Source organism: Microtus pennsylvanicus, chromosome 1 (assembly GCF_037038515.1).
Source record: "Microtus pennsylvanicus isolate mMicPen1 chromosome 1, mMicPen1.hap1, whole genome shotgun sequence".
In the NCBI taxonomy this organism is placed as follows: domain Eukaryota; kingdom Metazoa; phylum Chordata; class Mammalia; order Rodentia; family Cricetidae; genus Microtus; species Microtus pennsylvanicus.
The window spans coordinates 57,065,272-57,086,146 of NC_134579.1; the positions used below are offsets into that span (position 1 = coordinate 57,065,272).

The 20,875-nt window shown below is 38.4% G+C and overlaps 1 protein-coding gene and 1 pseudogene across 2 annotated transcripts in view; one reads left to right on the forward strand and one right to left on the reverse strand.

The window, feature by feature from the left end:
* The window catches only part of Zbtb11 (zinc finger and BTB domain containing 11), a 30,857-nt gene extending 11,358 nt beyond the window's left edge, over positions 1-19,499 (forward strand). The window contains exons 4-12 of one of the 2 annotated variants that reach the window (XM_075964463.1): positions 3,252-4,093; positions 4,413-4,589; positions 8,421-8,666; positions 11,235-11,379; positions 13,136-13,253; positions 16,413-16,571; positions 16,682-16,857; positions 17,365-17,878; positions 18,526-19,499. In XM_075964463.1, coding sequence (XP_075820578.1) covers positions 3,252-4,093; positions 4,413-4,589; positions 8,421-8,666; positions 11,235-11,379; positions 13,136-13,253; positions 16,413-16,571; positions 16,682-16,857; positions 17,365-17,878; positions 18,526-18,607 — 2,459 coding nt within the window. In that variant the 3' untranslated portion in view covers positions 18,608-19,499. Of the gene's footprint in view, positions 1-3,251; positions 4,094-4,412; positions 4,590-8,420; positions 8,667-11,234; positions 11,380-13,135; positions 13,254-16,412; positions 16,572-16,681; positions 16,858-17,364; positions 18,021-18,525 lie in introns of those variants that run through there. The other variant, XM_075964473.1, reaches the window with a different exon arrangement.
* Positions 16,909-16,972, reverse strand: LOC142842790 (U6 spliceosomal RNA; annotated as a pseudogene).
* Positions 19,500-20,875: the final 1,376 nt, after the last annotated feature.

Sequence of the window (20,875 nt, forward strand, 5' to 3'; positions counted from 1 at the left end):
CTCAGAGCCAGGACACCTGCTTTTAATCCTAGCACTTGGGGGGCAGAGGCAGGCAGATCTCCACGGGTTCAATGTCAGCTTGGTCTGCATAGTTTCAGGACAGCCAGAGCTACATAGTAAGACCCTGCCTTCAAAACAAAACAAAATGGGCTGGGCGGTGGTGGTGCATGCCTTTAATCCCAGCACTCTGGAGGCAGAGGCAGGAGGATCTCTGTGAGTTCGAGGCCAGCCTGGTCTATAAGAGCTAGTTCCAGGACAGGAACCAAAAGCTACGGAGAAACCCTGTCTCGAAAATTAAAAGAAAAGAAAAGAAAGAAAGACCCTCTAACAGTATTATTGTAAATTGAATACATTAAGGAACCAGGTGTAGACAAATATATCTTCGGATCTCAGCTGGAAATCCCATACTAGGTTATAGTACAGAGCCAAAGTGACAAGAAAACATGGTTCTGGCATAAAACCAGACTTTTGGGACAATGGAATACAGTAGAGGGGCCTAGCAATGAACCCATATAGTTAGGACTTTACTTTGACAAATAGACATTGGGTAAAAACGCTACTTTAACATAGTGTTGGGCAAACTGGATTTATTCAAGGAGAATTACACTAGATACGTATCTTTTACCAAAATAATTAAAAAGTGGGTCAAAGATCTTAATGTAAGACTTGAAACTTAAACTACTGGGGAAATACTTTCAAGATACAGATATAGGCAAGGACTTTTTTTTTTTTTTTTTGGTTTTTCGAGACAGGGTTTCTCTGTGGCTTTGGAGCCTATCCTGGAACTAGCTCTGTAGACCAGGCTGGTCTCGAACTCACAGAGATCCGCCTGCCTCTGCCTCCCGAGTGCCGGGATTAAAGGCATGCACCACCATCGCCCGGCCGCAAGGACTTTTTGAAAGAATTGATGAATGAAATTTCTTGACATTGAAAAGCAAAGGAAAAAAAAACAGTGAAGAGACAGCTTACAAATGGTAAGAAAGTCTGGAATTGAACTCAGGACCTTTGGAAGAGCAGGCAATGCTCTTAACCACTGAGCCATCTCTCCAGCCCTTACTTGTACTCTTATACAACTTCATCACCATCTGTTTGTGAAAATAGTATTACAGTCATCGCTGTATAGTGCTTTTTTCTTACATTTTAGCTATATATATTATATGAATTAAAGATTACCACTAGAGTAAAGCACTGAAAAGCAAATTGAACTTATTGCCCTGTTACAAAAATAACAATCCAATACTTCATAGTATTAACTAATGATTATAATATAATTATTTTATTCTTGGAATCTAAGATAAGCAAACTGTAGCCCAGTATCTATTCTCCTTTCTATTTTTGTAATGAAAGTTGGGCATCTCTACCCATTGAATCTCCTTTTCAGCTATAATGTCAAAGCAGAGTGGTTATGACAGATACCTTATGACCTGCAGTATTTATTACTTGATACATTGCAGAAAATATTTAGTAACCCTTGCTTTAAATTGAAGATAAGGTTTTATGTATCCCAGACTGGCCTTAAACCTTATGTAGCCCAAGGTATGACTTTGAACCTTGATCTTCTTTGCTCCAATTTTTGAATGCTAGAATTACAGGGATAGGGATACACCACACCTGGTTTTAAATGTTAAGAAGGTCAAACCCACTTCTTCCTGCTAATCAAGAATTCTATTTGTGGCTGACTACCCAGTGCAAAGTAGTAACTTTATGTTAGCATACACATTTAGAAACACTTTTCCTTTTACTAAACAACTTACACTAGCAGGACATAAAATAGCCCCTCATCCCATGAACACAGGTGATAGCATTAAATTATTTCACCTTAGTGTTAAAAATGCACAATTTAAAATCCCTTAATAGCAGACCTGTAAGGGATTTGCCCAGGGACCATGGCCTGCTGGTGTGTGTATATATTTACAAAAACAAAACAAATCACCCATCGGGGTACAAGGTAGCAATCAAACTAAAGACGACTTCGAATTGTGTAGGTGCAATGCCCTGACTCTCAGTTACAGTGGGTCTTGTTTTTGTGACAGAAGGATTTATTCAGACTGCTGTACTCCTCGTTCGATGTAACAAAATGCTATTATCTAAATATTTGTAAATAAAGTACCTGTGTCTAGATTTAAAAAAAAAAGAATTCTAGCAACTGAGCTACATCTACATCCCTGGGCTCAAAATTAGGTGGTTGTTTTTTTGGGGTTTTTTTTTTTTTTTTTTTGGTTTTTCGAGACAGGGTTTCTCTGTGGTTTTGGAGCCTGTCCTGGAACTAGCTCTTGTAGACCAGGCTGGTCTCGAACTCACAGAGATCCGCCTGCCTCTGCCTCCCGAGTGCTGGGATTAAAGGCGTGCGCCACCACCGCCCGGCACAGGTGGTTGTTTTTTAAATACATCTATTTAGTATGGGTGTAGGTGTAGGGGCACTTGTGTGCCAGGCAAGGCACAGTTGTCGAAGGCTGAAGACAACTTGTGGAAATTGGTTATCCTTCACTGAGTGGGTTCTAGGGAATGACCTCAAGTTAGCAAGAGCCTTTACCAGTGAGTCATCTCACTGGCTCCAAATCTTTGTTTTTAATGTGTGCATGTAGAATACTTTGTACAGTTAAATTTTATATGGTCAACTATGATTAGAAAATATAACTATCTTTAACATGTGAAGAGAGGTAACAGGACAGGTTGGTTGGTCCCTGTCTATTCATTTTCCTATCCCCTCCCCTTTTTTACCATCTATTCTCCAGCAACTTTCTTGAAGGGAAGTGAGGAACCCCCAGGGTTCTAAGGAGTACAGTTTGAAAATGGCTGCCTTATAACCGCTCTTGAGGTAGTAAATATGTTATTTTCTTCTTTACAGTGGTGTAGAGACTCAGCTCATGGATGTGAGTTAGTCAGGGTTGTTTTGATTTTTTTTTTTTTTTTTTTTTTTTTGGTTTTTCGAGTTTCGAGACAGGGTTTCTCTGCAGTTTTGGAGCCTGTCCTGGAACTAGCTCTGTAGACCAGGCTGGTCTCGAACTCACAGAGATCCGCCTGCCTCTGCCTCCCAAGTGCTGGGATTAAAGGCGTGCGCCACCACTGCCCGGTATTAGTCAGGGTTGTTTAACAGCAACCAGAAATGAGAGAAAATCCAGTGGTAACTAAGTATAGAATAATGGTAACAGTTGGCTTTTCACTATATTCTTTCTTTGTAACAAATCTGTGCTATTCTTAGTCATTTTGTGGTGATTGACTTTTTCTTGCTTTTTTCGTGTTTCATACAGGTTTTTGTAAAGCAAGCTTCCTTCCTTTGCTGGAATTTGCCTATACCTCTGTACTTAGTTTTGACTTTTGTAGCATGGCTGATGTAGCTATCTTAGCTCGCCATCTTTTTATGTCAGAAGTTTTAGAAATTTGTGAAAGTGTACATAAACTAATGGAAGAAAAGCAACTGACAGTGTATAAGAAAGGTGAAGTACAGACAGTTGCATCTACTCAGGACTTACCAGCGCACAACGGAACTACAGCGCCACCTGTGATTAGGAATGAAGCAACCACAACTTTGTCGAGTGAACTCGGGCATTGTGAGATTGTACTACTGGTAAATGGAGAATTACCAGAAACAGAACAGAATGGGGAGCCAGGCCGGCAGCCTGCGCCTCAGGTTTCCCCAGAGGCTGAAGCTAGTGTGTCCCCCATGGAATGTATAACTGATCCCCATACTGAAATGGAAACTGCTAGCTTAGCAACAACTACCAACCAACCAGAGACAGAGACTGCAGTCATCAGAGAAGATGGCACAATTACTGATGTTCATCCTAAAGTTTCAAAAGAGAATATAATCAATATTTCTCAAGAGGACAGTGATATAGGAAATGACATCTTGCCTGAGGACATCAGTGCTAAAGACTTCTCAGATCATAGTCAGAGCCCTGACCAACCTTTAAAAGATCAGGAAACGCTAATTGAGACCACAGAAAAGACAGACTCAGGCCCAGATGATGATACTTACAGAAGTAGGCTTAGGCAGAGATCTGTTAATGAAGGGGGCTACATCCGGTTACACAAGGGCATGGAGAAAAAGTTACAGAAGCGGAAATCCATTTCTAAGTCGGCAGTTCAACAGGTATGATACAAAATAGGTTGGTTTTTGTGTCACTTTAGCTTGAGGGAATTCTAGTAATTAACTTAATGCCTACAGTAAAAATGGTATGGGAGGGGAGTGTGCTTGAAGTATTGTATTACAAATATATAACATGACTCATGACTTTAAAAATGATACTGAAGCTGCATATGGTGTTGCATGTGAGGCAAAAGGATTTCTGTGAGTTTGAGGCCAATCTAGGCTATATAATACCAGGCCAGCCTGGGCTACTAGCAAGAGCATGCCTCAAAACAGGAGATAATAAGTGCATTTTCTTAGATTGTGTTTTCTGTCTGCTTAGGTGGCCCAAAAATTAGTTCAAAGAGGGAAAAAGATGAAACAGCCCAAGAGGGATGCTAAGGAGAACACTGAAGAAACATCTCATAAATGTGGGGAATGTGGAATGGTTTTTCAAAGACGATATGCCTTTATAATGCATACATTGAAACATGAAAGAGCTAGAGATTACAAATGTCCGGTAAGTACCTGGAAAGCTAACTGAAAATGATCCTACATTTGTAAATGGAATTCATCTTACTGATAGTCTGTTATTCTACTACATTTTTAAAAATAAAATATGAAGTCTTATACTGAAGCCCAGGCAATTCTCCTAATTCAGGCTTTCAAGTGCATGCACAACCACACTCCCAACCCTTTCTTATATTGCTAAAAGATTCTGATTCATGTTATTTATTTGCCCCACCTGAATACTCTTCCAACTGTGCTTCCTTAGGAAAAGGACAGCGAAAGTTTGCTTTTACAAACAGTAAACTTGGGCCTAGAGAGATGGCTCAACAGTTAAACACATTTGTTCTTTCAGAGGCCCTAGTACTGGTTCCCAGCAACTCATGCTGGCTCACAACCATGCATAGGCACATGTTTCATGCACATACATACACGTAGGCAGGCAAAACAAAACACATAAAAATTAATCAATCTAAAAATTAAAAAAAAAGGACATTAAAAGGAAAGGTAACAGAAGAAGAGACCTAGACAACTAAATTCTTTCTACTAATAATTGTATTAAGTGATTTTAAACTAGATTGGTAATAGAGAAAGCTGAGATTAAATCACATTTTTATTATAGAACAACAAGTCCCAAGAATTGATATTTGAGAGTAAGAACAATTATATTACCACTCTTTGGCCAGGGATTTTCCCTTCTCGTCCTTGAGAGAACAGTGTACACTGAGGGTAGATATCTATCCCAAACCAAAAACTGAAACCTTTCAAGTTCTTTCCTTACTCAAGTCCCATGAAGTTAGGATGCAAACCGTTAACCAATCTTAAAATGTTTTCTCTGCAAACAGAGAAGTCTGCAGGTCAGTAACAAAAGACCTAGTGACATTTTTGGCCAGAGCCTTGGGTTGATATCAGAAATTACTGGCTCCATGTCAGTGTCTCTTCCTCTCCTTCTAGTGTGGATTGGTGCTGAGGATGGCATCATGGGTCTTGCACATGCTAGGTATATACTGTCACACAGTTAGTTGGTTTTTGTTTTGTTTTCTACCCAGTTAGTTTTTTAAATGTCTTACTCTGAAATACAAAGAAATATCACAGATCTTAGGATAAAAGATTTCAAGAAAGGTTGAGGAATTCAAGTTCTTGATAATAAAAACTAATAAAACCTGTCACAAGCAAGGAGGAGTGATAGTGTACAATATGGGAGGCAGAGGTAGGAAGATTGTGAGTTCAAGGAAAGCCTTAATTATATAAATGAGAACCTGTCTCAAAAAAGAATGGAGTCCACAAAATGTGATTTATATAAAAAAGAAACTGCATTTATTAAACAACCAGATACAATCAAGCCTTCCATATTGATAGATTTTATTCCCTCAGATTCAACCGGTGCATGTTAAAAAATAACTACTGCAGGGCTAGAGAGATGGTTCAGCCCTTGAGCACTTGTTGCTCCTGTAGAGGACTCAGGTTTGGTTCCCATCACCCACACGGTTAGCTAACAACCATTCATAAGAGTAAGGAGATCTTACTCTTCTGATTCTGCAGGCACCAGGTATGTATGTGATGTTCATGCATACATGTAGACAAAAATCCTTCTTAACATAAATATAAAAATTAAGAAAAACATTTATAGGATTTTTATGCTAAATGCTAAATATGTGCAGGTCTTTTCATCATTCCTTAGAACTTTGATTAATTGATTGATTGATTTGAGATAGCGTTTCTTTGTGTAATAGTTCTGGCTGTCCTCCTGGAACTTGCTTTGTAGACCAGATCTGCTTGCCTCTGTCTCCCAAGTGCAGTACTACCACCCAGGTGATAAAATGCTCTTAACAAAAGGAATTGAAGGGAAAAGGCTTTATTTTGGCTCACAGTTGAAGAGCTGCATCCATCCAGTAGGGGGATCAAGGCTGCAGGAGCTTGAAGTAAGGGTATGGTCACATGAGGTACACAGTCAGGAAGCAGAGCTCTGAAGAAAGGCAGCTCAGCACTTTCCCTTAAGTCACTTTTGTCCTGTATTTTGTCACAGCAACAGGAAAAGCAATCAAGACAGTGTCAGATGCATACCAAGGGACAAAAGCACATTGAGGAAAACAGCAGCTTTTAAGTAAAATTTGGTCTCCAACAATGATCTAACTTGAAGACTTAACTTTATGATGGATTTATTATGATGGGACCCCACTATAAATGGAAGAACACCTAGATAGTAACAAATACCTCAGAAAAGTTGGTATGTACAATTGAATAGAAATAGGAGTGGGAATAAATGGGGAGATTAGACTGTTTTGAAATTTTTAAGTAATGTTTTTAGAGCATGGATAGGAAAAAGGGAGGGAGAAGCCAGTTGTTTTCATCTTAAAAAGCTGAACTCTAGAGCAAGGCATGCTGGCACACGCATTAGATCCCAGCATTTAGAAACAGCAGCAGATGGGTTTCTGTGAATTTGAGACAAGTCAGGGCTACAAAGAGTACAGAGAGAGAGAGACCTTGTCTTAAAAAAAAAAAAAAAGACATGCAGAAGAAGCTTTTGCCTAGAATACTGGATAACAAGAAGTTCTGAAGTTTGCATGTGGCGTGGATGAGCGGAGTGAAATTCAGAAGGACAAGAATTAAAATTAGAAGACAAGGAACAGTGTTCAAAACTAGAGCAGGGAAGATTTTTAGTGATCAGTTGGTACATATAAAGAGACATTAGCAAAATAGAAAATAAAAAGTGAAAGGATCAAATTATATCACATAGCTCATGTTTGATAGTGTTCATAACCAATAACCAAGTACAATGACTCTATAATCTCAGCATTCCAAGGCTGAGGCAGGAGGAGAGTCAGAATTTTTAAGGCCAGCCTAGACTTCAAGGTAAGTTACAGGCAGACTGGGCTACAGAGGAAAACCTGTCTCAAACAAAACTGGTCGTATATGAACTAATGTGACATAGCTATATTATTAAAGTGGGATGATGGGAATCAATAACATGTAGGGTGGAGAGAATCAACTTTTATAAGCATTCTACTAGGTTTTTTAAATAAAAATTTTAATATGGTGATCATATATATTTTCAATTTATGAGACATAAGAGCTTTCCTGAACCACAGTCACTATAAGATAAAATCTGAAGACTAGCATACTTTTCTACTTTTCCTAGTCCCTATATCATTTCCACCTAAAACTCTTGTTATTGATATATAGATAATACTTTTTATGTGTGTGTTCTGGTATAGTCTCTTGGTAGTTGTGCCAGGATTCAAACCCAGGCCCTAAAACAGATCAGACAAACCCTCTATCCCAAGTAATATAACAAACTCTATCTACTATTCCTTTAAAATCCAACTCAAGCCTACTCTAAGATTTATTTACTTATACATCCAGTGTTCTGCCCGCATGTACACCTGCAGGCCAGAAGAGGGCACCAGATTTCATTATAGATGTTTGTGAGCCACCATGTGGTTTCTGGAAATTGAACTCAGGACTTTTGGAAGAGCAGCCAGTGCTCTTAACCTCTGAGGCATTTCTCTAGCTCCTAAGCCTACTCTAATTATGCCCTCTTAGAATACTTAGCTATCTCCAGAGTCTTATCCTTTTTGTCTTTATAATCTGGTACCTAGTACTTTTCAAAATTTTATCTTTTTTTGAAAGCAGGGTCTTATATGGCCTAGGCTGTCTTTTGTGTGTATATAGGTGGTTCTGTGCTGCAAATACTTAAACCTCTGATGAGACGTCTTCCCAGTACCACATATATTAACTTTAAACTATATTTGTTTATTTATAATTATAACCAGAATTTGAAAATTTAAATGTGAAATTTCACTTAACATTTTATATAGAAAGAACATTTGTTTTGCTTTTTTAGTTATGTAAAAAACAGTTTCAGTATAGTGCCTCATTGCGAGCACACCTTATACGACATACAAGAAAAGATGCACCTACTTCATCTTCATCCAATTCCACATCTAATGAGGCATCAGGAGCATCATCTGAGAAGGGAAGAACCAAAAGAGAATTTATATGTTCTATATGTGGAAGGACATTACCTAAATTATACTCTCTTCGAATACATATGCTAAAGCACACAGGTGTAAAGCCACATGCATGCCAGGTAAGAGCCTATTTATTTATTTCATTATTTAAAGAAGATTGGAAATCAACTGCAGTGATGACATGGGTTGATAATGTATTCTCTGAAGTCATCTTTACTCTTGTTAAATGTTAGGGAAGTTTATTTTTGGTTCGTTGCCTACATTAAATATGAACACCTGTTGTAGTCTTTAATTTGTAGACATTAACTTGAAGTCATTATTTGAAATGTGTTGGTGTCCATAGTACCTACTGGATGAGACTACCTATTCATCACCCCAATCATCCCTTAGCCTTTAGTAGAAATTACCTGTAGTAAAAAAGAATGTATGGTACAAGCAAATACTGCTCAGAAAAAGTCCTACCTAAGCTATCTTTTTGTTGTTGCTGAGGATTTGGGGTAAGTAAAAGCCAAAACTCTTGGTTAAAGAATACTGTGATTATCCAGCTTTGGGCTGTTTGGAACATGGAAGAGTTTTGAGCAACACCGATAGCCTTACATATGAACATGACAATCTATTTTTATTAACAGACAGTTGTGGAACCAGTATATAGTTTTGTTTTAGTTTTTTAAAACTTCATACATGAGCATTGCGTCTATATCACTCTGCCCCCGTCATGTCTCCAACTCTTTCTGTGCACCCCTCATCCATATTTGTGTGCCTCTGTTGTTACATTCATATATATATGCATACATAAGAATGGTCCATTTAAGTCTGCTCATATATACATGCATGTGTCTAGGGTGGATCTCTTGGGAGTGGACATCATGTGGAAACTGGTCCCTGGAGGAGACTGATTCTCCTTCTCTTTGCAGCCATTGAACCCCATCCTCTACAGCCCCATAGCTCTTCTTATTCTTATCTATCTATTTATTTATTTATTTTTCTTATGTGCATTGGTGTGAAAATGTCAGATCCCTGCAACTCGATCTTCAGATGGTTGTGAGCTGTCTGCCATGTGGGTGCTGGGAATTGAACCTGGGGCCTCTGGAAGAGCAGTCAGTGCTCTTAACCACTAAGCCATCTGCCATCTCTCCAGCCCCTTGAACAGGGTCTTATGTAACCCAGGACGGCCTTCAGCTGGCTATATAGCCAAGGAGGGCCTGCTTTTCTATTCTTTTTTTTTTTTGAACACTGAAATTTTTATTTTATTTTATTTATTTATTTATTTTTGAGACAGGGTTTCTCTGTAGCTTTGGAGCCTGTCCTGGAACTTATTCTTATAGACCAGGCTGGCCTCGAACTCACAGAGATCCACCTGCCTCTGCCTCCTGAGATGCCCCATAGCTCTTCATGTAGTGGTGGGACCATATGGAATTTCCCCTGTCTATTTTTAGCTTGCCAGTTGATGTCATTGTGGAGGTACTTATATTGTTGACAGTTCACGGGTACAGCTTCCCTGACAGATGGACAAGACAGCATTTTAGAGTAGACATCATGTTCCTTTGGTGTTCAGATCCAGTCCTTCGGCTTTCTGAGTTTTTTCCCAAATTATATCAGTTGGACTCGGGAAATCCACAGTCCTTTACTCACTTCATTTTGACCTATTTTGGATCTCTGTAATGATCATCTATTGTAGAAATAAAAATAATTATTTTAGAATAGTTAGCAAATACATTAATTTAACAATATGGCAGTAGAAGGGTCTCCTCTCAGCTCAATGATCTCTCTAGCCACAGGTCTGTTTAAGCATCTTACTACATGAAAATAGAATTCATTATAAGAACCATTCATCAATATTTAGTATTTATCAGCTCATGGGCTGTTTTATTTTTCTTGTTACTCGCTGTTTCTTTCTTCACTATCCCAATTATTTTTGAGGTCAAGCTCTAAGAATTGCTTCTTTGTAAGTTTAAACACTGTTAGTTTTAGCATCTGATCTTCAGTGTAACACTACTCAAAATGTGTATACCATGGGGAATAAACACAGAGTTAAGAACGTGAAAGCTGGGCTGGAGAGATGGTTCAGCGGTTAAGAGCATTGCCTGCTCTTCCAAAGGTTCTGAGTTCAATTCCCAGCAACCACATGGTGGCTCACAACCATCTGTAATGAGGTCTAGTGCCCTCTTCTGGCTTGCAGGCATACATGTAGACAGAATATTGTGTACATAATAAATATTAAAAAAAAAAGTTGTATTCTTAAAAAAAAAAAAGAACGTGAAAGCTTTCGGAGTTACTGACATTGCTACGTTTAATAAGATTTCCCTGATGGATTGGGGAAATTGAACATAGCCTATTCTTCATCCAGAGTTTAAGAGGAACTGTTTGTGTGATGTCTTGGGAAATGAGAAGGGCTTTCATGCCTCTTTAAGGGGTATATTTTGCTAGGCTGGCAAGGATAGCACAATGTTTTTCCATACTATTGTGTGTATACTTTTGGGAAGATGGCAGTTGTACTGAATAAGAAAGGGAGTCAACTAGCTAAGATCCTTGGTATTTGTGGCTTCATCTTTGACATTGTCATTTTGCTAACTTTAATATAAGTCGCAGTTTAATTATAACATTTCTATTTAATACTGGGATTTTTTTATACACTCTTCAAAAATAAAATCTTTTTTGTTTTGCTGTCTTAAATATTTCTGTGTTAGGTCTGTGGAAAAACTTTTATCTATAAGCATGGTCTAAAATTACATCAAAGTCTCCATCAGTCCCAAAAGCAGTTCCAGTGTGAACTGTGTGTCAAGTCATTTGTTACCAAACGGAGTCTCCAGGAACATATGAGTATTCACACAGGTAATTGTAAACATTATTGACATAGTTATATTTAATATTTTTAATTTAGTATTATGTTGATTGGTTATACTATAATTATATCAGAACATTATATTCCCAGCACTTGGGACCATGAGGCAGGAGGATGATGAGTTCAGTGGGCTTCATAGAGGTTCTAGGCTAGTCTGGTCTACATAGCTGGGCCTTGTCTCAAATTTCTCTTTACCCCCAAGTAGAAGTAATTATATTAAGATGCTCATAAGTTAATGTGTGTAATCTTTTAGTTAGTAGTAAAATTTTAAAGTTTTCTTGAATACAATTTCTGAATTGTTTTATTTTTATAGAAATACTCTTTTTTAAAAATTTACTTAATTATTTTGTATGTGTTCATGAATGTGTATGTATGTATGTGTGGCAGTTGGGTGCTATGGCATGTGTGTGGAGGTCAGAGGACAACTTCCTCCATCATACGGGTTCCAGGAAGGGAAGTGAAGTTGAAAGGCGGGGTTAGCAACATGTGCTTTAGTCACTGAACCTCATGTACTTACTACGTTCAGATGTTCTGTAAAGCAATCATGTAGGTGGCCGATGCTGCTGAACTTAGATTTAACCCAATAACTATTACAGTTCATAAATTATTCAGACATTGCACATTCTTACACTGTGGCCTGTACTAGTATCCTATTGTCCTGGAACCTGAGTTGGAACTGTAGATCAGGCAGGCCTAGAACTCAGAGATCCTCCTGCCTCAGCCTCTTAAGTCCTTGAATTAAAGGTGTGCACCACTATGCCTCCCATAACTTCTAGAGTCATGGCGGTGACTCTATTCCTGGTCTCAATTTTGTTTCTGTCAACCTGTTCATAACAGTAACAGTTAGTCTGTGTCAGGGAGAGCCGAGCTGCCACAACTAACTATAGGATTCCATTCTGCATGGGATGGTGTAGTAGTAAGGGCGGCGGCGGGGCTACATCCCCAAACACCCCAGCCGCCTGCCCTGCCCGGCTAGCTTATGCCCCGAAATAATTACACGGACACTGTATTCTTTTAAACACTGCTCTGGCCCATTTCTAATCATCTGTGTAGCGCCCCTAGGTGCGCTTACCGGGAAGATTCTAGCCTAAGTCCATCCTGGGTCGGAGCTTCATAGCGTGCGTCTTCCCTGGAGCAGGTAGCATGGCCTCTCTCTCTGAGGTGTCTGCTCTGGAGAGGAGAGCTGCGGAGTCTGACCTCACTTCCTCTTCCTCCTGGCATTCTGTTCTGTCTACTCCTCCCACCTATCTTCTAACCAATGAAATGGGCCGAGGCAGTTCCTTTATTGCTTAGCCAATGAAATCAACAGATTGATATATGACACTCCCACATCAGGATGGGAAGCACAGGAGGCTGGGCAGTGATGAAGGGAGCAATAATAGCTTGGTAGGTAGACTAACACCTCCTTTGAATGACTTCCTGTTACCACTCTGCCCACCTCTTCTCCATCGAGAGCTCCTATCCTCTTTCCTCCTTTCTCTCCTATGAATGTTTTAAATACTGTGACTCAGCTCTCCCCTGCAAAGTATTTGTATCAGTGAAAGAATACTATCACAGTATGTTGAGTATCTTGATAGTGCTGTAGTTTTGAAAGGAAATAGAAAATTCAATTTTTTCCAGGTTTTTGTAAAATGACAGTTTTTGGGTTCTCTAGTCTTGGTAAAATTTTAACTTCTGAAATGTAACAAATTATGTTAAAAAGGGCTTCTTACTAGATTTATAACATGGCTTTTCTTTTTCTCACAGGAGAATCCAAATACTTTTGCTCAGTTTGTGGAAAGTCTTTTCACAGGGGCTCCGGACTTAGCAAGCACCTTAAAAAACACCAACCAAAGCCTGAAGTTCGAGGCTATCATTGTACTCAGTAAGTAGTTAATATGTGAAGTTAATTTCACTTATCTCACCTGGGTTTTTTGAATATTGTTTTTTTTATAAGAAAATATTCAAAGATAACATTAACTGTAATGTCAGTGTACTGAGTGATCAGTCTACCTAGCTCTTACTGTTGGTTTGTTTTTAAGAGTTTTTTTAAAAGTGATTAAAAGAGACTTTCCAAGGTGTCCTACCTAGGGGTGGAGACGGTAGGGGAAAAGTCTACCACCAGCCAGGCTCCTTCGTAGGGTTCCTTGAAACACTAACTGTTTCTCTTTCCTTACAATTCTTCTTCTCTGTTCACTTTCCAAAATTATCTTCTTCAAAATTGAAGTCAAATTCATAAAATGGAAAGTAGTCAGTCACCTTATGTCACATTGAGTAGGCTCCAGCTGCACCTGTCGGGTGCCCTGGCCTCTCCTGTTCATCTGGGGTCACCAAACGCTCGCATATTCTCAGATGACTGGCAAAGAACACTACTATATTTTCAGTTCACAGTGAGATTAATTCTACAACGTTTGACCCACCTAAAAAAAAAAGATTTAAATTCACCTTAAAGGGAGTTTGTAATACGTTCATAGTTTTGTACAAATAGGATTACTAATTCTAGAATTCAGCATTGAGACTGACAGTTGCCAGCCATTCTAGTGCTCCCTCACAGGTTGTGCAGATTCAAGTCAGCCAGTGATAGCACAGGGCCTTTGCACACGTTTTCAGTCTTAAACGTCTGTGCGTTGTGTTTCCCAGAAAGAGATAATTTTCAAAGTTCTTATTCCCCAAAGCATCTCATTCTCATGCTTTTGGTATTTTTGTTTCTACAAAATGTATTCCTTGCCTCTAAGAAACACAGGCTAATGTATTTGGTTTTAAATGCTCTCAACAAACAACTCTACTCCAAGTATACAGTTTTGGGAGGGTTGGAGTATAAATAAAAGGCATGGAGTTAGCCAGTAATCATAGTTTCAGACTAGGCCTAGTGATGCATGCCCTTGGTCTCAACACTCAGGAGGCAGACTTAGATAAAACTCTGTGAGTTCAAGGTTAGCCTTTAGTCTACATAGTGAATTTTAGGACAACCGAACTACATAGCAAGACCCTGTCTCTAAAAACATGAACAAAACAAAACATAGTTCTTTAGATCCTTGTAGTACTAGGAATGTAGGCTATTGTGTTCAAGGCTGCTGCTAAGCTCTACGGAGCTAGGGTAAATTTAAAATCCCATAAAACTTTAGTTATGCAGCAATTGCTTTTTGTAAAGATTTATTTTTATTGTATGTGTATGAATGTTTACCTTCGTGTTTGTATATGCACCATGACTGCTCGGTTTGTGAAGAGGCCAGAAGATGTTGAATCTCATGGAACTGGAGTTAACAGATGATTGTGAGCCACTGTGTGGGTTTTGAGGATCAAATCTCTGAGTCCTCTGCAAGAGCAAGTGGTTTTAACTGCTGAGCCATCTCTCCAGCCATAGTAATTGTTCTTGATTAATCATTTGCTGGCCATTATAGGTTTTGTTTTTGTTTTTTGTTTGTTTTTTGAGATAGGGTCTTTCTATTTAGTCCTTTAGTCCTGGCTTTCCTGAGTCACTCTTTTTGGGGACAGGGTTTACTGGGTGAAGCTCTGGCTTACTTGGAACTCCTTTGGTAACTTCTTGACTTGCCTGGAACTCAAAAGAGATCTGCTTGCCTCCAGGATGCTGGAATTAAAGGCATATGTTACCACACACGGATGCAATGTATACTTTTGATTAGTTCCTAAACTCCCCAATAAAGTTAGCCAATTGATTTAAGACATTAATGTTTGCCATTTCCTACCATGCTGAATTTGCCAGTTTTACTACAGTTAGTCTTATTTTAGAGTAGAAATAGAGTTGGCCACAGTGGCACATGTCTGTATCCTGGTACTTGAACTGAGGCAGGAAAATTGCATGTCTGAGACATACTTGGTTTACAGAGTGAAACTCTGTTTCAAAACAAATGACCAAGGACAGGCTCCAAAGCCACAGAGAAACCCTGTCTCGAAAAAAACCAAAAAAAAAAGAAAAAAGACAAAACAAATGACCAAAATAATAGTAATAATAATAATAATAGTAATGATACCAGAAAATATACGATGGACTTTCTGTTTTGTTTTGTGTTTTATGAGACAGTCTTTTTTTTTAATATTTTCTTTATTATTTATTATATGTACAGTGTTTTGCTTGCATGTACACCTGCAGGCCAGAAGAGGGCATCAGATCACCATCATGTGGTTGCTGGGAATTGAACTCAGGAAGAGCAGTCAGTGATCTTAACCTTTGAGCCATCTCTCCAGCCCGAGACACAGTCTTAATTAATAGCCTTGGCTGTCCTGAAACTTGCTATATAGACCAGGCTGGGCTTGAACTCACAGAGGTCTGCCTGCCTTTGTCCCTGAAATACTGGGACTAAAGGCATGTGCCACTAGCACCTGGCCTTAGGTACAGTGTTTTTATCAATACTTTTTTGTTGTTATCTGTGAATGAAAACCCAACCGAACTGGTTTTAATGAAAAGTCATGTCTGGAGGTCTGAGTGGTTGGTTAAGTTGGATTCAGATTCATTAGTATCTGGTTTCTCTCAGGCTCCATATGGACAAAGTCTGGCAGTGGTTTCAGCTTCTCATCCTCTCAACTTCCAAATTGTCAAGATTCTTTTCTGGTAGTTCCTGTAAAAGTCCTGAGTTTCACTCTGATTGGATCAAGTTAAGTCATTTAGCATCCCTAAGCTGATTGCTGCTACCAAGGGAATGCTGTTACTGATTAGGCCTGAATCATTGCTTCGTTCCTAGCGTCAATGATAAAGCCTACCTTCCTAACATGGACAAAAGAGGAAGGGGATGAAGGGGTTTCAAAGAGAGAGGGATAAGGAGAGGTGGACAATAAACTCACTTTGGTAACTTGGGAGCCTTGCATGATTCCTTCTCAAGCATTTTGAGTATTCTAAAAAGAATTTAAATCTTGCATCCTTGATGCAAGATTGAAAAAATAGATCTCTCAAAAAAAAATAGATCTCTCTCTCTCTCTGATGTTTTAAATTTGGAATAATTTTGTGAAGCTTCAAAAACTTAATATAGTGAATTCTTGGAGACTTGTTTTAAAGATGATCCAATTGGTTAACTAAACTTTATTACAGATGTGAGAAAAGTTTCTTTGAAGCTAGAGATCTGCGCCAACATATGAACAAACATCTTGGTGTGAAGCCATTTCGGTGCCAATATTGTGACAAGTGCTACAGCTGGAAGAAAGATTGGTATTCCCATGTCAAGTCCCATTCTGTCACTGAACCTTACAGGTGAGTCAGTCTGAGAAGTATCTAAACTCATTGAGAAATATTCACACTTCAGTTGATTCTTATGGCCTTATTACTTTAGAGAAAACTAATTTGGGCCTTTTCTATTTTAGGTGTAATATATGTGGCAAAGAATTTTATGAGAAAGCTTTATTCAGAAGACACGTAAAGAAAGCCACCCATGGGAAGAAAGGAAGAGCAAAGCAAAACCTGGAACGGGTGTGTGATCAGTGTGGAAGAAAATTCACTCAGCTGAGAGAGTATAGGAGACACATGAACAACCATGAAGGTAATGCATATTTATCCTGCTAGAAGAGGGCCAATGAGCATTCTTTTTTTTAGGGGCCATGCTGATCTTCTCTGTATCTTTCTAATTTTAATATATGTGCTGCCAAAACGAGCACATGGAGCATCATCATTTGTCAGTGTTTTATCAGCTACCTTCTCTCTTTGTAGATTAAGCCTGTATCTTGAAAGATTGAAGTGATGCTGAGTTTGAAACTTATTTGGAGACTCTTATCCTAGGATTGTAAGATTGCAGTTAAAGGATAAATAAAATCATGGCAAACTTAGTTGTTCATAAGTAACTTCTATTATGTGAGAATGCTTTTAGAAAAATTATAGTGCAAAATCTTAGTTAGTCCATTGAGAATTATTTGATGCTAACTAAAAGATTATAGTAATAAAAGTGAAATGGTTGTGGGCATACTTGAAAAACATTTGCAAATTATTTTCATATATATTAGAATTTGGAACCTTATCCCATATACCCTCTTTTCTCTTTCTTTTTTGATAGGAGTTAAGCCCTTTGAGTGCTTAACATGTGGAGTAGCTTGGGCTGATGCCAGATCACTAAAACGTCATGTCCGAACACATACTGGTGAACGGCCCTATGTGTGTCCTGTGTGTAGCGAAGCCTACATAGATGCTCGAACACTTCGTAAACATATGACTAAATTCCACAGAGACTATGTGCCTTGCAAAATTATGCTAGAAAAAGACACTCTGCAGTTTCATAACCAAGGAACTCAAGTGGAACATGCTGTCAGCATCTTAACTGCAGACATGCAAGAGCAAGAAAGCACTGGGCCTCAAGAACTTGAGACTGTGGTGGTGACAGGAGAAACTATGGAAGTTCTTGAAGCAGTTGCAGCTACTGAAGAGTGTCCATCAGTATCTACCCTTTCTGACCAAAGTATTATGCAAGTGGTTAACTATGTGTTGGCACAACAGCAAGGACAGAAGCTGTCTGAAGTTGCAGAAGCCATTCAGACTGTTGAAGTAGAAGTGGCACATATGCCGGAAGCAGAGTGAGTACTGCAGCCACAGGAGACGACTCCCTTGAGCTCACAGAGCGTGTGTTTACAGTTATGTCACTACCCATGTAGACTTCAGATGTGAAACTGGGCTGTTGGTGACATTACTAAACTTGTCTGGCCAGTGAGTTCTGTAGGAAAGTCCACTTTCTGTAAAGAAACTGAAAACAGAAATCTGTTGGATGGGATGTAGTTGATCATGGTATGCCTTCTATGAATGAATGTTTATAAATATACAAAATTTAAAGATGTGCAGTTTCATATTTTGACATTATTTTATTACATATTTTGAATGTAAGAGGCTGCACGGTTAGCTTTTCTTCTGTTCTATTCTCAAAATACAGAGGTTCTGTAACTAGTTGTTTGTGGATTTAAAAAATTCTAATATAAAGCATATCCATAAGATGCATAAGTATATTATATTTTAAAATGCTTTAGATCTATGATTCTTGACTTACTATTTATTTTAACTGCTTCTAAGTCAGAATCTAGTCTGTCTTGAAGCACTTGAGTTCTGTGTTGTAATCAAGTTTGCATAATTTATTTATCTGTATGGGGACTCACAAATGCAAAGCTAATTTTACAATACCATTAAAATGCATGAGATGTCTATTAAAGCCTTACTATACTATCTCTTCAAGGCAAGTAATTGGCCATGAGAAAAGAGTACTGTTATTAAACACTGTTGATGGGAAGTTTCTGCTTGATAACATTGGACTATAAATGGAAAAAAATCAAAACTGATTATTTTGCTGAAGAACGAACAAGTTATCGAAGAAGTTATGTTTGGTATGTTTTAGCTTTTGTATCATGTTTGTTTAAATTTGTTGAAAGATTTCACCTATAGTGACTATGGATGCTATATAATTGTTAGATAATTTCAAAATGTTTAAAATTCTCAATTCAGCCCTCATTATACTGTGTTATACAAAAAAAAAGTTGATTATGGTACTATCAAATTGCTGGACATATTTTGAAAAGTTACCTTAAAACTAAATTATATTCATTCATGTGTTTGATTTTTTTTTTTTTAATTTCTCACCTTTCTGAGTTGTCAGATTCAGATTTTGAAAATAACTATGGGGAGATGGCCACATTTCTCTCTAGAAAACTATTGTTCAAGCTATAATTGTTAAAATTAAGCTTTTAGATATTAGAAGCTTTCTTAAAATATAAAATTAAGATATAAACAGATCATATGTAAATCATTCCTAAAGCACAAGAAATGAATGTGCCTTGATGTACATATATAATATTAAGATGCTTAATCCAGTTTACTTTAAAAAAATGGCTTTAAGGTTAAGGAGTAAATGTTATAGCCCTGCATGCATTTTCTTGCATATGTAATGTGTGCATTTGCAAATTTGTTGTTGTTTTAATAGGTATGCGGCTTTCAGTCTTAAAAGTGAATCTGTATACAGCCTACAACTTCATATAGGCTATTCACTGGTCATTTACATCAGTTACTGAAAAAGTATTTCAATGCAATTAAAATTTGAAAATGTTGTTTATGTTCTGTTTTCAACATTGTTGTTAGATTTAGTTAAATGTATAAGATCATTAATGTATATCAGAAATATATAAATAAAAGATGTTCAATCTTGTTAAAAGCAAAGCTTTAGAGTTGACCTTGACATCATTTCAATCTATATCAGATAATATATTTAACATGTTGTTGTAAAGGGTGAGGAAATTATTGTTGTAGGTGTGGTCTATGCACATGCCCTTAGGTATTTGTACAAGTGTGGAAGCCAGGGCCAACCTTATCTGGTGCCTTCCCTTATTGTTTTCTACTTTACTTTTTGTTTTTTACCTACACTTTTAAATTTGTGTGTGTTTGCATGTATCTGTATGTATGTGAGCACACACATGCCAGGGCATACATGTGGAGATCTGAGGACAGCTTGTAGGAATGGGTTCTCTTCCTCTCAGCATGTGGGTCCCAAAGATTGAACTCAAGTCATTAGTCTTTGTGGTACGTGCCTTTACTAAAGAGTCATCTTGTTTGCCCTCCACCTTATTTTCTTGAAAATATGTCACTAAACCTGGAGCTGGCTGTTTTTAACTAGACTGCTTGACCTGGAATCTGCATATATGCTCATGCCTCACCCCTCTCTAGCACTCCTATAACAACAGATGAGCATGCCCAGATGTTATGTGTGCTCTGGGAACCCAAACCCAGGTCCTTCTGCTTACACAGTAAGCATTTTACACCCTCCCAAGCCATCTTTGAGTTACTCTAGTTCCAGGACACACAATGAAGGGTAGGGTTGTGTGTTATAATTAGGTTAGGTGCTGATGCTTAGCCATCAGGTAAGCGCTCATACTCTCATGCGAAGGACCTGAGTACCAGCTGTCTACGTCAGGCAGCTCTTGACCTGTAACTACAGTTCCCAAGAAATCTGAGCAATCTGGTCTCCTGGGGCTTGGGAACATGAATGCCCATGCACAAACCCATATAGACACATATACGTAAATAAAAATAATAAAAGCTGGGTGGTGGTGGCGTACACCTTTAATCCCAGCACTTTGGAGGCAGAGGCAGGTGGATCTCTGTGAGTTCAAGGCCAACCTCTTCCACAAGAGCTAGTTACAGGATAGGCTCCAAAAGCTACAGAGAAACCCTGTCTCGAAAAAAATAAACAAAAATAATAAAAAATGATCTTAAAAATTGCACAGAAAAATTAAGGAGCTTCCAAAACTTCAGCAGTGTTTGTTTTGTGATCTTTGTGGATTTGCTTATTTTTAATGTGTGTGTATGTGCCTTTGGGAGCCAGAAGATGTTGTAGGTGGCTATCTGCCCATCTGTCCAAAATGGGTTCTGGGAAACACACTGCCAAAGTGCTCTTTTTGTTTTTCAAGACAGGGTTTCTCTGTAGCCTTGGAACCTGTCCTGGAACTAGCTCTTGTAGCTCAGGCTGGCCTTGAACTCACAGAGATCTGCCTGCCTCTGCCTCCCAAGTGCTGAGATTAAAGGCATGCACCACCACT